Source organism: Thunnus albacares, chromosome 12 (genome assembly GCF_914725855.1).
Source record: "Thunnus albacares chromosome 12, fThuAlb1.1, whole genome shotgun sequence".
Lineage (NCBI taxonomy): Eukaryota > Metazoa > Chordata > Actinopteri > Scombriformes > Scombridae > Thunnus > Thunnus albacares.
This window is the reverse complement of record NC_058117.1, coordinates 33,855,284-33,869,610: the sequence shown is the minus strand read 5'-3', so window position 1 is coordinate 33,869,610 and position 14,327 is coordinate 33,855,284. Positions and strand designations below refer to the sequence as shown.

Genomic DNA, 14,327 nt, shown 5'->3' with positions numbered 1-14,327 from the left:
CAACCAGCTGGAACCTCCAGCCAATCACAGGCCTGCTGCCTTCAGCCTCCAGCCAATCACAGGCCTGCTGCCTTCAGCCTCCAGCCAATCACAGGCCTGCTGCCCTCAGCCTCCAGCCAATCACAGGCCTGCTGCCTTCAGCCTCCAGCCAATCACAGCCCGCCTCCTGCAGCAGGTAATTACTGTCCTCGACGGGTCGGACGGCCCGACAGGATCCGTCTGTCCGTCCTGACACGCAGGTCCAGCTGGATGCTGATTGGCTGAGCAGCTGCCACACCTGAAGCCCTGCAGCAGGTGAAACAGTTCATCTGATTTTAAACAGAAGAACTTCAGCTTCAGTCAGTGTGACGTAACGCTGTGACCCACTTATCTCATCTCTTCTGCAGTTATGTGACGTTTTAAGAATGTTGCTCCACAACATCTGAAAACATCTGAAAATATCTGAAAACATCTGAAAATATCTGAAAACATCTGAAAATATCTGAAAACATCTGAAAATATCTGAAAATATCTGAAAACATCTGAAAATATCTGAAAACATCTGAAAATATCTGAAAATATCTGAAAATATCTGAAAATATCTGAAAACATCTCTGAGGTGTTGAAATGCTGCCGTTCCTCAGCAGAACCGGAGTCCCTTCACATCTCTGAACTCAAACCACCAAACTCACCTTTTCATATTCAGAACTCGCCACCAACCAACCCGACTGTGTTCCTGAAATCAATCAACAAAATAATCGTCTGTCTTTTACTCCAAACATGAAGCCGTCAGTAGTGATTAAACACCTCATGAGCGTGTCTGACCCGTGGATCTGTACAATAACAACACGCTCCTCACATCTAAGCAAATAAAACAACAATAAAACTCCCAGTTCTCATTTCTTCAAGTATTTAAAAATAGTAATTTTATATTTAAAACACAATAAAAATCTCAAGTGAAACCTTTTTTCACCTCTTTGGTAGAAACAGTGAAAGATGAGACAGTGAATATTTATTCAGAGCAGCAGCTTCACACTTTAACGACGTCGCTGTTAATGCGAACACGCATCAGTCAGATCAGTCGATGACATCACTGCTCATGATTCACGTTATCAGACATGTTTGGAGGGAAGTGACATCACATCGTCCTCTGACAGTGAAGCAATGAGCCTCACGGAGGATTTTTCACTAGTTGAGACTAAACTGTGCGACATTAGTAGTTTTCTGATTTACCTTTATTCTCTTGTTTTGTTTTGTTGTTGTTGTCTTTTCGGACCGATTGTTCTGCTTCCAGCTGATGTGACAGAAACTAACAGATGTTATAAATAATAACCCTCAGTGAGTCAGTGATGACGTGTTTATATTCTTCATGTCTCTCCGTTATAACGACCCGTTCCTCCTGACTGAAGCGGGCGCCGTTCGTCAAATAACACCAAACGCCTCCTTTCACGAGGACGCACTCAGAGCCTGAAGCAGAACGAGTTCACAAGAGAAGGTTCACGACGTCGTGATGCTGCTGATCTCTGACTGAACGTTCAGGGTCTGTTGATCCAGAACACAAAGAAAACCTGTTGAACTGGTTTCATAGTAAAACCCTCCAGTACACGTTCAGCTTCAGGCCTTGTTGTTGTTGTTGTTGTTGTTGTTGTTCTTCTTCTTCTTCTTCTTCTTCAGGTTTTATTTGGCTTGTAGTAACTTGAGTTCAGTGTCACACAGACGATTGTGTTGTTTATGTTTGACATAAAGGTTTCAAACAGAATCAATATAATGTTTAAAATGTTAAATGTGGAAACTTCCAGAAACATTATAACATATATGAACTTTCAACAGTTGTTACAACATGATAAATCTGTTCTGTTTCCTGTTTAATCAATGAAAACATTCAGCGAGTGACGTCGTGTTAAAAGGTGGAAGATTTACGGCGAACTGAAGAGTTTTACAGAGTTTGATTAGTTTGAAAGGCGTCAAACAGCCTGAATAAAGTTGGATGTATTGATTGAGAATGTGGACAGTAACGCTGGACAGGTGAGAACCAGGTGTGTCCTCGCAGGTATAACAACAACACACACAGGCATGTTTGTCCTGCAGCTGCTTGTCTACAGGTCAAACACTCACAAAGCTGAAAAAAGTGCCTGAATTAACCCTTAAAATCCCGTCACGCTGGACGCACATCTTTTAGCGAATTAATGTTAATTTAAATGTTTTTACATTATTAAAAAGCCAAAAAATACACATTTCATGTGAAATGAAAGCTATAAAGTGTATTTTAATGACAGACTGGTTTATTTTGTGTTATTTTACAGTATTTTATTGGCTCCCAGCTGCTGGAATATTAACGTTCTTTACAGTTTTTTACAGTAATGTGAAGTATAAGTACCTCTAAACCTGACTGAAGTGAAAAGGACTCAGTTACTTCACACACAGACGGCCGTGATGTCATAAACCTGCTTTATTATTATTATTGATCATCAGAATTCAGTTATTGATAACAGTAATATTCTTCTTCTTCAGTCTTTAATGACGAATTCATAATCACACATCTCATGAATCAGGTGACACACCGATGAGCTCTGATTGGTCAGCCGAAGTAATCAACAGAATAAATATTGATGAAGATATTGATCAGGAGTCCAGAAGATGATCAGCTGACCTACGATCCATTCACCTCGGAGGCTCCACACACACACGTGTCAGGATCCTCGTCGTCACGGCGACAGGGGAACGCCTGGATCACCTGAGCGATGCGATTGGCTACGGCGGAGGAGCTCGCCGCGATGACTCTCCTGGACATCATGTCGAACGGCGAGCCTGAGGAGACACAGACCAATGAGAGGAGGTGACGCCCCCACAGGTACACACAGGTGAGATATGACATCACACGTCAGCTACAGACCATCCGTATCCATGACGATGCCTCCGGCCTCCTGCACGATGATGGCGGAGGCGGCGATGTCCCAGCAGTGCATCCCGATGTGATAGTAGGCATCAGCTCCACCTGTCGCCACCTGACACATGTCGACCGCCGCCGTGCCAAGAGCACGGACCCTGCAACACGCCAACAACACGTTAAGTTGGTAAACTGGTCTGTTAAAGGACCAATCATAGAGTAATGTGGGGGTGTGGCCTGTTAAAGAACTAATCATACAGTAGTGTGGGGGTGTGGCCTGTTAAAGGACCAATCATACAGTAATGTGGGGGTGTGGCCTGTTAAAGAACCAATCATAGAGTAGTGTGGGGGTGTGGCCTGTTAAAGAACCAATCATACAGTAGTGTGGGGGTGTGGCCTGTTAAAGAACCAATCATACAGTAGTGTGGGGGTGTGGCCTGTTAAAGAACCAATCATACAGTAGTGTGGGGGTGTGGCCTGTTAAAGAACCAATCATACAGTAGTGTGGGGGTGTGGCCTGTTAAAGAACCAATCATACAGTAGTGTGGGGGTGTGGCCTGTTAAAGAACCAATCATACAGTAGTGTGGGGGTGTGGCCTGTTCTCACCCGTGGACAGGTAGTTTCAGCAGTCTGAAGATGTTGGAGGTCATGGTGGACAGAGCGAGGTCATCACGCTCCGCTCCGATCTCTGTCACCACCACACACCTGCTGATGTCTGATTGGACGAGACAGAGCGGTTAGACTGAACCCAATATCACCTTAAAAAGCATGTGTGTGTTCATGTCCTGTGTCCGTCTGTCATGTGTGTGATGTGATGTCATAGCTGTGATGTCATAGCCGTGATGTCACCTTCCTGTCCGGAGGCGTGCAGCGGCTCTCCGTTCAGAAAGGCTCCGCCTCCTCTCTGAGCGTGGAACAGTTTGTCTTCGACACAGCTGTAAACGATCCCGAACTGCGTCTGCAACAACACACCAGACAAAGAGTCTCTGCACACATTACACGTCACACCTGTGGGACACGTCACACCTGTGGGACCCGTCACACCTGTGAGACCCATCACACCTGTGGAACACGTCACACCTGTGGGACACGTCACACCTGTGGAACACGTCGCACTTGTGGAACACGTCGCACCTGTGAGACCCATCACACCTGTGGAACACGTCGCACTTGTGGAACACGTCAAACCTGTGGAACACGTCGCACTTGTGGAACACGTCACACCTGTGGAACACGTCACACCTGTGAGACCCATCACACCTGTGGAACACGTCGCACCTGTGAGACACGTCGCACTTGTGGAACACGTCAAACCTGTGAGACACGTCGCACCTGTGAGACACGTCACACCTGTGGGACCCGTCACACCTGTGAGACCCATCACACCTGTGGAACACGTCGCACTTGTGGGACACGTCAAACCTGTGAGACACGTCGCACCTGTGAGACACGTCACATCTGTGGAACACTGAGTCACTTACACTCTCACACGTTGAGCTTTTAAATGGCAGCAGGTTCTGACGGTGATCAGAAGGCTTGAAGAACAGGAACCTGACTGCTGCTGCACACTAACGTGTGTCTCCTAAACATTACAGTATACAGGCAGAGTTTGAATTAGTGACCTCTGACCTCTGACCTCTGACCTGAGCTGCAGCTGACAGGTGAGTTTACCTGCTGGTTGACTGTGAAGGCGATGGAAACAGCCACGAACGGAAACCTGTCAGAGAAACAAACATGTCAAAATAATGATCGTGTCAAAAAGCTGATAAATCAATCATTCAATCAATCAATCAATCAATATTATTAAGATCAATCAATCAATATATATAAGATATATATAAGAAGAAGATATATAAGAAGATATATATATATGTATATATATATATATATACATATATATATATTATCTTCCTCTAGCTGTTTCACAATAAAAGTCTTTTCCTTGTGCTTGAAGTCTTTTACTGTGAAACACTAACAGGACGTGCTGATTAATGAAAGGCGGAGTCAGTGGAATAAATTAACCAATAAGAACTTATCCTAAGAGTGACATCACAACATGGGCGGAGCCTCTCACCTGTGGACAAAGTTGACGGTTCCATCAATCGGATCAATGATCCAGGTGGGAGCGTCAGTCAGCTGCACACGCTCACCTGCCGCCACTGACTCCTCCCCTATAAACCTGTCAGAACACACGTGTTAATAAGAACATACATGTAAAATAAGAACATACGTGTTAATGAGAACAGACTCCTCCCCTATACACCTGTCAGAACACACCTTTACCTGCAGACCTCCTGTCTGCTGTTACCAGGCAGATTAGAACCCAGCAGAACACAACAGAACCCAGCATAACCCAGTAGAACATAGTAGAACCCAGTAGAACCCAGTAGAACCCAGTAGAGCACAGTAGAACCCAGTAGAACCCAGCAGAACCCAGCAAAACCCAGTAGAACATAGTAGAACCCAGTAGAGCACAGTAGAACACAGTAGAACCCAGCAAAACCCAGTAGAACACAGTAGAACCCAGTAGAACATAGTAGAACACAGTAGAACACAGTAGAGCACAGTAGAACACAGTAGAACACAGTAGAGCACAGTAGAACACAGTAGAACCCAGCAAAACCCAGTAGAACATAGTAGAACCCAGTAGAACATAGTAGAACACAGTAGAACACAGTAGAACACAGTAGAACCCAGCAAAACCCAGTAGAACACAGTAGAACCCAGTAGAACATAGTAGAACACAGTAGAACACAGTAGAGCACAGTAGAACACAGTAGAACACAGTAGAGCACTGTAGAGCACAGTAGAACCCAGCAGAACCCAATAGAACCGCACCTGTGGTCAGGGTATTGGTTCCTGATGGCAGAGATCAGGATCTTCTCAACTCTTTGATCCGTTTCTGTCACCAGATCAGCCGGAGAACTTTTCAGCTTCACTTCTTTCTTCTGCTGGAACGCCGACAGAACCACCTGAGAACACAGGTATCATCAGTCCGGGCCTCACCTGACGACCTCACCTGACGACCTCACCTGAAGACCTCACCTGATGACCTCACCTGATGACCTCACCTGACGACCTCACCTGACGACCTCACCTGACGACCTCACCTGATGACCTCACCTGATGACCTCACCTGATGACCTCAGCTGAACTCACCTGTGTGCTTACAGGTGTATCTGAGTGTTACTGAACTCAAACACTGAAACTCTGATTCTTCACATTCCTGAACATTTTAATCAAACCTGAACTGAACCTGACCCCGTCTGATGGACACGCCCCCTACACCTGGTTGGACAGACACACCGGCTGCTGAGCCGTGTTTGGTCGACATTCTTCTTTGACTGTCCAATAGAAACTGAGACCTGCAGCTAACCTGAAACACCTGATGACATCACTGTCTACAAGCCCTCTGATTGGTTTGGAGCCAAAAAACAAATTAAGTTAATAATAATCAATATGTTTTAAGATACTAATCAAAAACATCAAACAGGAACTCATTAAAACAGAAGCATTCATTAAATTATTATTAATACGAATAAACTGTTCTGATCAATAACTAATATTGATACATTTATTTATATTTCATGTTAAATCAGTTAGATTTCTATTTATTTGGTTGGTTATTTGTTTTTTTAATCTCTGATGAATAAATTAAAATATATTTGTGTCTATGCTGCGTTCTGATTGGTCGGCTGGCTCTTACCTCACTGGCCTGTTTGGCGATGGAGATGCCGAAGTTCAGACAGTCGGTCCAGTCGGCCATGATGGTGAGGAGGAGGGGGAGCAGAGAATCCTGACAGAGAAGAAGAAACACAGACGCCACAGAGGAGAAGAAGAAGAAGAGAGACAGAGGAAGAGGTGGAGGAGTCAAAAGTGCTTGATGAGGATAAAAGAGCAGAATAAAATACATAAAAATGGGATAAAATTGAATAGAATAGAGGAAGAAGAAGAGGAAGACTCACAACAGGATAAAAAGATGACAACATAGAAATCAGAGAGAGGAGAAAGAAAAGACAAAAGTAGAGAAGAAGAAATTTAAAAGATGTGGAGACAGTAGAACCAGTAGAGACAGTAAAGATAGTAGAACCAGTAGAACCAGTAGAGACAGTAGAACCAGTAGAGACAGTAAAGATAGTAGAACCAGTGGAGACAGTAGAGACAGTAGAACCAGTAGAGACAGTAAAGATAGTAGAACCAGTAGAACCAGTAGAGACAGTAGAACCAGTAGAGACAGTAGAACCAGTAGAGACAGTAAAGATAGTAGAACCAGTAGAACCAGTAGAGACAGTAAAGATAGTAGAACCAGTAGAACCAGTATAGACAGTAAAGATAGTAGAACCAGTAGAACCAGTAGAGACAGTAGAGACAGTAAAACCAGTAGAGACAGTAAAGATAGTATAACCAGTAGAACCAGTAGAGACAGTAGAACCAGTAGAGACAGTAGAACCAGTAGAGACAGTGGAACCAGTAGAGACAGTGGAACCAGTAGAAGAAGAGAAGAACCAGTAGAGACAGTGGAACCAGTAGAAGAAGAGAAGAACCAGTAGAGACAGTGGAACCAGTGGAACCAGTAGAACCAGAAGAGACAGTAGAGACAGTAGAACCAGTAGAACCAGAAGAGACAGTAGAAACAGTAGAAGAAGAGTAGAACCAGTAGAACCAGTAGAGACAGTAGAAACAGTAGAATCAGTAGAACTAGTAGAACCAGTAGAACCAGTAGAGACAGTACAACCAGATGAACCAGTAGAGACAGTAGAACCAGTAGAGACAGTAGAACCAGTAGAAGAAGAGTAGAACAGGAATCAGTAGAGACAGTACAACCAGTAGAGACAGTAGAGACAGTAGAACCAGTAGAACCAGTAGAACCAGTAAAACCAGTAGAAGAAGAGTAGAACAGGAATCAGCTGGTTTGTACCTGCAGTCGAGTTTCTGAGGAAAATGAAAAACTGTGAACTCTTCTGAACTTTTTCTCCTTTTATAGAACAAACAGCCAATCAGATCTCAGCTCCTGCCTCCCTGCAGCACAGCTGGCCAATGGCAGTGCTGTACAGGCTGACAGGCTCCTCCCTCTGACATCATCATACACATTACATCTTCATCATCCTCTTCCTCTGTCCTCTCTCACAGTTTGTATCATGCAGAACTTCACTGAGAAATATCCTGATTTTAGAGGTGGAGTGATTTTCCTCAAACAGCTGCAGGGTCTGGGGGGAGGGGGGGTCAGAGGTCATCGGGTCACGAGGAAGTGGCAGCACGTGTGGTTGGTCAGCTGACAGAGAACAAGACGTCCTGTTCAGAGACTCGTCGTGTCTGTTAATTCAGTTTGAGACACTAATGTGACAGTGTGACCTGCGGCGTGTCTCTAATCATACAACATGTCAGTGTGTCTCCTATCATACAGTACAACACGCCAACATGTCAGCGTGTCTCCTATCATACAGTACAACACGCCAACATGTCAGCGTGTCTCCTATCATACAGTACAACACGTCAACATGTCAGTGTGTCTCCTATCATACAGTACAACACGCCAACATGTCAGCGTGTCAGTGTGTCTCCTATCATACAGTACAACACGCCAACATGTCAGCGTGTCAGTGTGTCTCCTATCATACAGTACAACACGTCAACATGTCAGATTGTCAGCGTGTCTCCTATCATACAGTACAACACGCCAACATGTCAGCGTGTCTCCTATCATACAGTACAACACGCCAACATGTCAGCGTGTCTCCTATCATACAGTACAACACGTCAACATGTCAGATTGTCAGCGTGCCTCCTATCATACAGTACAACACGCCAACATGTCAGCGTGTCTCCTATCATACAGTACAACACGCCAACATGTCAGCATGTCAGTGTGTCTCCTATCATACAGTACAACACGTCAACATGTCAGATTGTCAGCGTGTCTCCTATCATACAGTACAACACGTCAACATGTCAGCGTGTCTCCTATCATACAGTACAACACGCCAACATGTCAGCGTGTCTCCTATCATACAGTACAACACGCCAACATGTCAGCGTGTCTCCTATCATACAGTACAACACGCCAACATGTCAGCGTGTCTCCTATCATACAGTACAACACGCCAACATGTCAGCGTGTCTCCTATCATACAGTACAACACGCCAACATGTCAGCGTGTCTCTAATCATACAACATGTCAGCGTGTCTCCTATCATACAGTACAACACGCCAACATGTCAGATTGTCAGCGTGTCTCCTATCATACAATACAACACGCCAACATGTCAGCGTGTCTCCTATCATACAGTACAACACGTCAACATGTCAGATTGTCAGCGTGTCTCCTATCATACAGTACAACACGTCAACATGTCAGCGTGTCTCCTATCATACAGTACAACACGTCAACATGTCAGATTGTCAGCGTGTCTCCTATCATACAGTACAACACGCCAACATGTCAGCGTGTCTCCTATCATACAGTACAACACGCCAACATGTCAGCGTGTCTCCTATCATACAGTACAACACGCCAACATGTCAGCGTGTCTCTAATCATACAACATGTCAGCGTGTCTCCTATCATACAGTACAACACGCCAACATGTCAGCGTGTCTCCTATCATACAGTACAACACGCCAACATGTCAGCGTGTCTCTAATCATACAACATGTCAGCGTGTCTCCTATCATACAGTACAACACGCCAACATGTCAGCGTGTCTCCTATCATACAGTACAACACGCCAACATGTCAGCGTGTCTCCTATCATACAGTACAACACGCCAACATGTCAGCGTGTCTCCTATCATACAGTACAACACGCCAACATGTCAGATTGTCAGCGTGTCTCCTATCATACAGTACAACACGCCAACATGTCAGCGTGCCTCCTATCATACAGTACAACACGCCAACATGTCAGCGTGTCTCCTATCATACAGTACAACACGCCAACATGTCAGCGTGTCTCCTATCATACAGTACAACACGCCAACATGTCAGCGTGTCTCCTATCATACAGTACAACACGCCAACATGTCAGCGTGTCTCCTATCATACAGTACAACACGCCAACATGTCAGCGTGTCTCCTATCATACAGTACAACACGTCAACATGTCAGATTGTCAGCGTGTCTCCTATCATACAGTACAACACGCCAACATGTCAGCGTGCCTCCTATCATACAGTACAACACGCCAACATGTCAGCGTGTCTCCTATCATACAGTACAACACGCCAACATGTCAGCGTGTCAGTGTGTCTCCTATCATACAGTACAACACGCCAACATGTCAGCATGTCAGTGTGTCTCCTATCATACAGTACAACACGCCAACATGTCAGCGTGTCTCCTATCATACAGTACAACACGCCAACATGTCAGCGTGTCAGTGTGTCTCCTATCATACAGTACAACACGTCAACATGTCAGATTGTCAGCGTGTCTCCTATCATACAGTACAACACGCCAACATGTCAGCGTGTCTCCTATCATACAGTACAACACGCCAACATGTCAGCGTGTCTCCTATCATACAGTACAACACGCCAACATGTCAGCGTGTCTCCTATCATACAGTACAACACGTCAACATGTCAGATTGTCAGCGTGCCTCCTATCATACAGTACAACACGCCAACATGTCAGCGTGTCTCCTATCATACAGTACAACACGCCAACATGTCAGCGTGTCTCCTATCATACAGTACAACATGTCAACATGTCAGATTGTCAGCGTGTCTCCTATCATACAGTACAACACGCCAACATGTCAGCGTGCCTCCTATCATACAGTACAACACGCCAACATGTCAGCGTGTCTCCTATCATACAGTACAACACGTCAACATGTCAGATTGTCAGCGTGTCTCCTATCATACAGTACAACACGTCAACATGTCAGCGTGTCTCCTATCATACAGTACAACACGCCAACATGTCAGCGTGTCTCCTATCATACAGTACAACACGCCAACATGTCAGCGTGTCTCCTATCATACAGTACAACACGCCAACATGTCAGCGTGTCTCCTATCATACAGTACAACACGCCAACATGTCAGCGTGTCTCCTATCATACAGTACAACATGTCAACATGTCAGATTGTCAGCGTGTCTCCTATCATACAGTACAACACGCCAACATGTCAGCGTGTCTCTAATCATACAACATGTCAGCGTGTCTCCTATCATACAGTACAACACGCCAACATGTCAGCGTGTCTCCTATCATACAGTACAACACGCCAACATGTCAGATTGTCAGCGTGTCTCCTATCATACAGTACAACACGCCAACATGTCAGATTGTCAGCGTGTCTCCTATCATACAGTACAACACGCCAACATGTCAGCGTGCCTCCTATCATACAGTACAACACGCCAACATGTCAGCGTGTCTCCTATCATACAGTACAACACGCCAACATGTCAGCGTGTCTCCTATCATACAGTACAACACGCCAACATGTCAGCGTGCCTCCTATCATACAGTACAACACGCCAACATGTCAGCGTGTCTCCTATCATACAGTACAACACGCCAACATGTCAGCGTGTCTCCTATCATACAGTACAACACGCCAACATGTCAGCGTGTCTCCTATCATACAGTACAACACGCCAACATGTCAGCGTGTCTCCTATCATACAGTACAACACGCCAACATGTCAGCGTGTCTCCTATCATACAGTACAACACGTCAACATGTCAGCGTGTCTCCTATCATACAGTACAACACGCCAACATGTCAGCGTGTCTCTAATCATACAACATGTCAGCGTGTCTCCTATCATACAGTACAACACGCCAACATGTCAGCGTGTCTCCTATCATACAGTACAACACGCCAACATGTCAGCGTGTCTCCTATCATACAGTACAACACGCCAACATGTCAGCGTGTCTCCTATCATACAGTACAACACGCCAACATGTCAGATTGTCAGCGTGTCTCCTATCATACAGTACAACACGCCAACATGTCAGCGTGTCTCTAATCATACAACATGTCAGTGTGTCTCCTATCATACAGTACAACACGCCAACATGTCAGCGTGTCTCTAATCATACAACATGTCAGTGTGTCTCCTATCATACAGTACAACACGCCAACATGTCAGATTGTCAGTGTGTCTCCTATCATACAGTACAACACGCCAACATGTCAGATTGTCAGTGTGTCTCCTATCATACAGTACAACACGCCAACATGTCAGCGTGCCTCCTATCATACAGTACAACACGCCAACATGTCAGCGTGTCTCCTATCATACAGTACGACACGCCAACATGTCAGCGTGTCTCCTATCATACAGTACAACACGCCAACATGTCAGTGTGTCTCCTATCATACAGTACAACACGTCAACATGTCAGATTGTCAGCGTGTCTCCTATCATACAGTACAACACGTCAACATGTCAGATTGTCAGCGTGTCTCCTATCATACAGTACAACACGCCAACATGTCAGATTGTCAGTGTGTCTCCTATCATACAGTACAACACGCCAACATGTCAGATTGTCAGTGTGTCTCCTATCATACAGTACAACACGTCAACATGTCAGCGTGTCTCTAATCATACAACATGTCAGCGTGTCTCCTATCATACAGTACAACACGTCAACATGTCAGCGTGTCTCTAATCATACAACATGTCAGCGTGTCTCCTATCATACAGTACAACACACCAACATGTCAGCGTGTCTCTAATCATACAACATGTCAGCGTGTCTCCTATCATACAGTACAACACGCCAACATGTCAGATTGTCAGCGTGTCTCCTATCATACAGTACAACACGTCAACATGTCAGTGTGTCTCCTATCATACAGTACAACACGTCAACATGTCAGTGTGTCTCCTATCATACAGTACAACACGTCAACATGTCAGCGTGTCTCCTATCATACAGTACAACACGTCAACATGTCAGTGTGTCTCCTATCATACAGTACAACACGTCAACATGTCAGTGTGTCTCCTATCATACAGTACAACACGTCAACATGTCAGCGTGTCTCCTATCATACAGTACAACACGTCAACATGTCAGTGTGTCTCCTATCATACAGTACAACACGTCAACATGTCAGCGTGTCTCCTATCATACAGTACAACACGTCAACATGTCAGCGTGTCTCCTATCATACAGTACAACACGTCAACATGTCAGTGTGTCTCCTATCATACAGTACAACACGTCAACATGTCAGTGTGTCTCCTATCATACAGTACAACACGTCAACATGTCAGTGTGTCTCCTATCATACAGTACAACACGTCAACATGTCAGATTGTCAGCGTGTCTCCTATCATACAGTACAACACGTCAACATGTCAGATTGTCAGCGTGTCTCCTATCATACAGTACAACACGTCAACATGTCAGTGTGTCTCCTATCATACAGTACAACACGTCAACATGTCAGCGTGTCTCCTATCATACAGTACAACACGTCAACATGTCAGATTGTCAGTGTGTCTCCTATCATACAGTACAACACGTCAACATGTCAGATTGTCAGCGTGTCTCCTATCATACAACACGTCAGTATCTCAGTGTCTGACAGAACAAACACTGATTAGAGAGCCATCTGTCCTTGTTGTTCGTCATTAGTCTCAGGTTCTGGTTCTGAGACTTGCAGTTGTTCAGCTCACTTTGTGTCACAGACATATCGTGAGAGCCAATGAGAGGAGAGTATTTCCCAGGTGTGAGGTGGTACCTGTTTCTCCTGAGTCACATGACCTGACTGATGTTAGTTAAAGCTCAGGTGATGTTAGCCTGTTAGAGAAGCTAACATTAGCTGAGTCACTAATTATATTCTTTATATATAATTAGTGACTAACAATTTAACAATTAACATTAAATGATGTTTAAACGACAACATATAGATTTATGTTCATATAGAAAACATATAAAGTCATTCTATGTTTAAATATGTGGGCACACACACACTATGCACTGAAGACATCATTGCTATGAAATACACAATTTCACATCACATACACCCACAATGTGAACTAGAAATTAATAATGTAAGTTTGTCAAATAAGGACGGACCAACCGCTATATCTTGCATAATCATGACTCAACCTCAACTTTATGCAAATGAGTCTGTCTGTAGATTGATACGCTCAACACCTGAGCACACACAAGCATAGGCATCATTTTAGAGCATTTCCTCTGTGCTCTGCAGGTTTGCAAATGGGATAAAGCTGTCATCTGGGCAAATAGTGGCGACTCTGAGGGAACTAAGATATGAAACATATTTTGGTTTGTTGGTTGTTACACTGTTTTGTTTACTACATGATTCCATATGTGTTATTTTATAGTTCTGATGTCTTCAGTTTTGTTCCACGATGTAGAAAATAGCAAAAATAAAGACCCTTGAATGAGCAGGTGTATCCAGACTTCTGACTGGTACTGTATATATGTATATATAAACATCAACGAATACATATATGA

At 44.4% G+C, this 14,327-nt stretch overlaps 1 protein-coding gene across 1 annotated transcript; it reads right to left on the bottom strand.

Moving 5' to 3' along the window:
- Positions 1-2,287: 2,287 nt before the first annotated feature.
- Positions 2,288-8,311, bottom strand: LOC122993771 (inositol monophosphatase 1-like). The gene is made up of 9 exons (XM_044368193.1): positions 7,786-8,311; positions 6,574-6,663; positions 5,706-5,839; positions 4,942-5,046; positions 4,539-4,584; positions 3,717-3,825; positions 3,474-3,582; positions 2,873-3,024; positions 2,288-2,787 (listed from the first exon to the last, which is right to left on the bottom strand). Exons 2-9 carry the CDS (start codon positions 6,631-6,633, stop codon positions 2,630-2,632), a joined length of 873 nt encoding a protein of 290 aa, XP_044224128.1. The 5' UTR covers positions 6,634-6,663; positions 7,786-8,311; the 3' UTR covers positions 2,288-2,629.
- Between the last annotated feature and the right edge of the window lie 6,016 nt (positions 8,312-14,327).

Bases quoted from the DNA above. Each gene is read 5' to 3' on its own strand.
- LOC122993771 (XM_044368193.1), bottom strand. From the start codon at position 6,633: ATGGCCGACTGGACCGACTGTCTGAACTTCGGCATCTCCATCGCCAAA. The intron at 3,826-4,538 runs GTAAACTCACCT...GTGTTGTTGCAG, and splicing joins CCTTCACAGTCAACCAGCAG to ACGCAGTTCGGGATCGTTTA. The intron at 3,583-3,716 runs GTGACATCACGG...TCGTCCAATCAG, and splicing joins GCACGCCTCCGGACAGGAAG to ACATCAGCAGGTGTGTGGTG.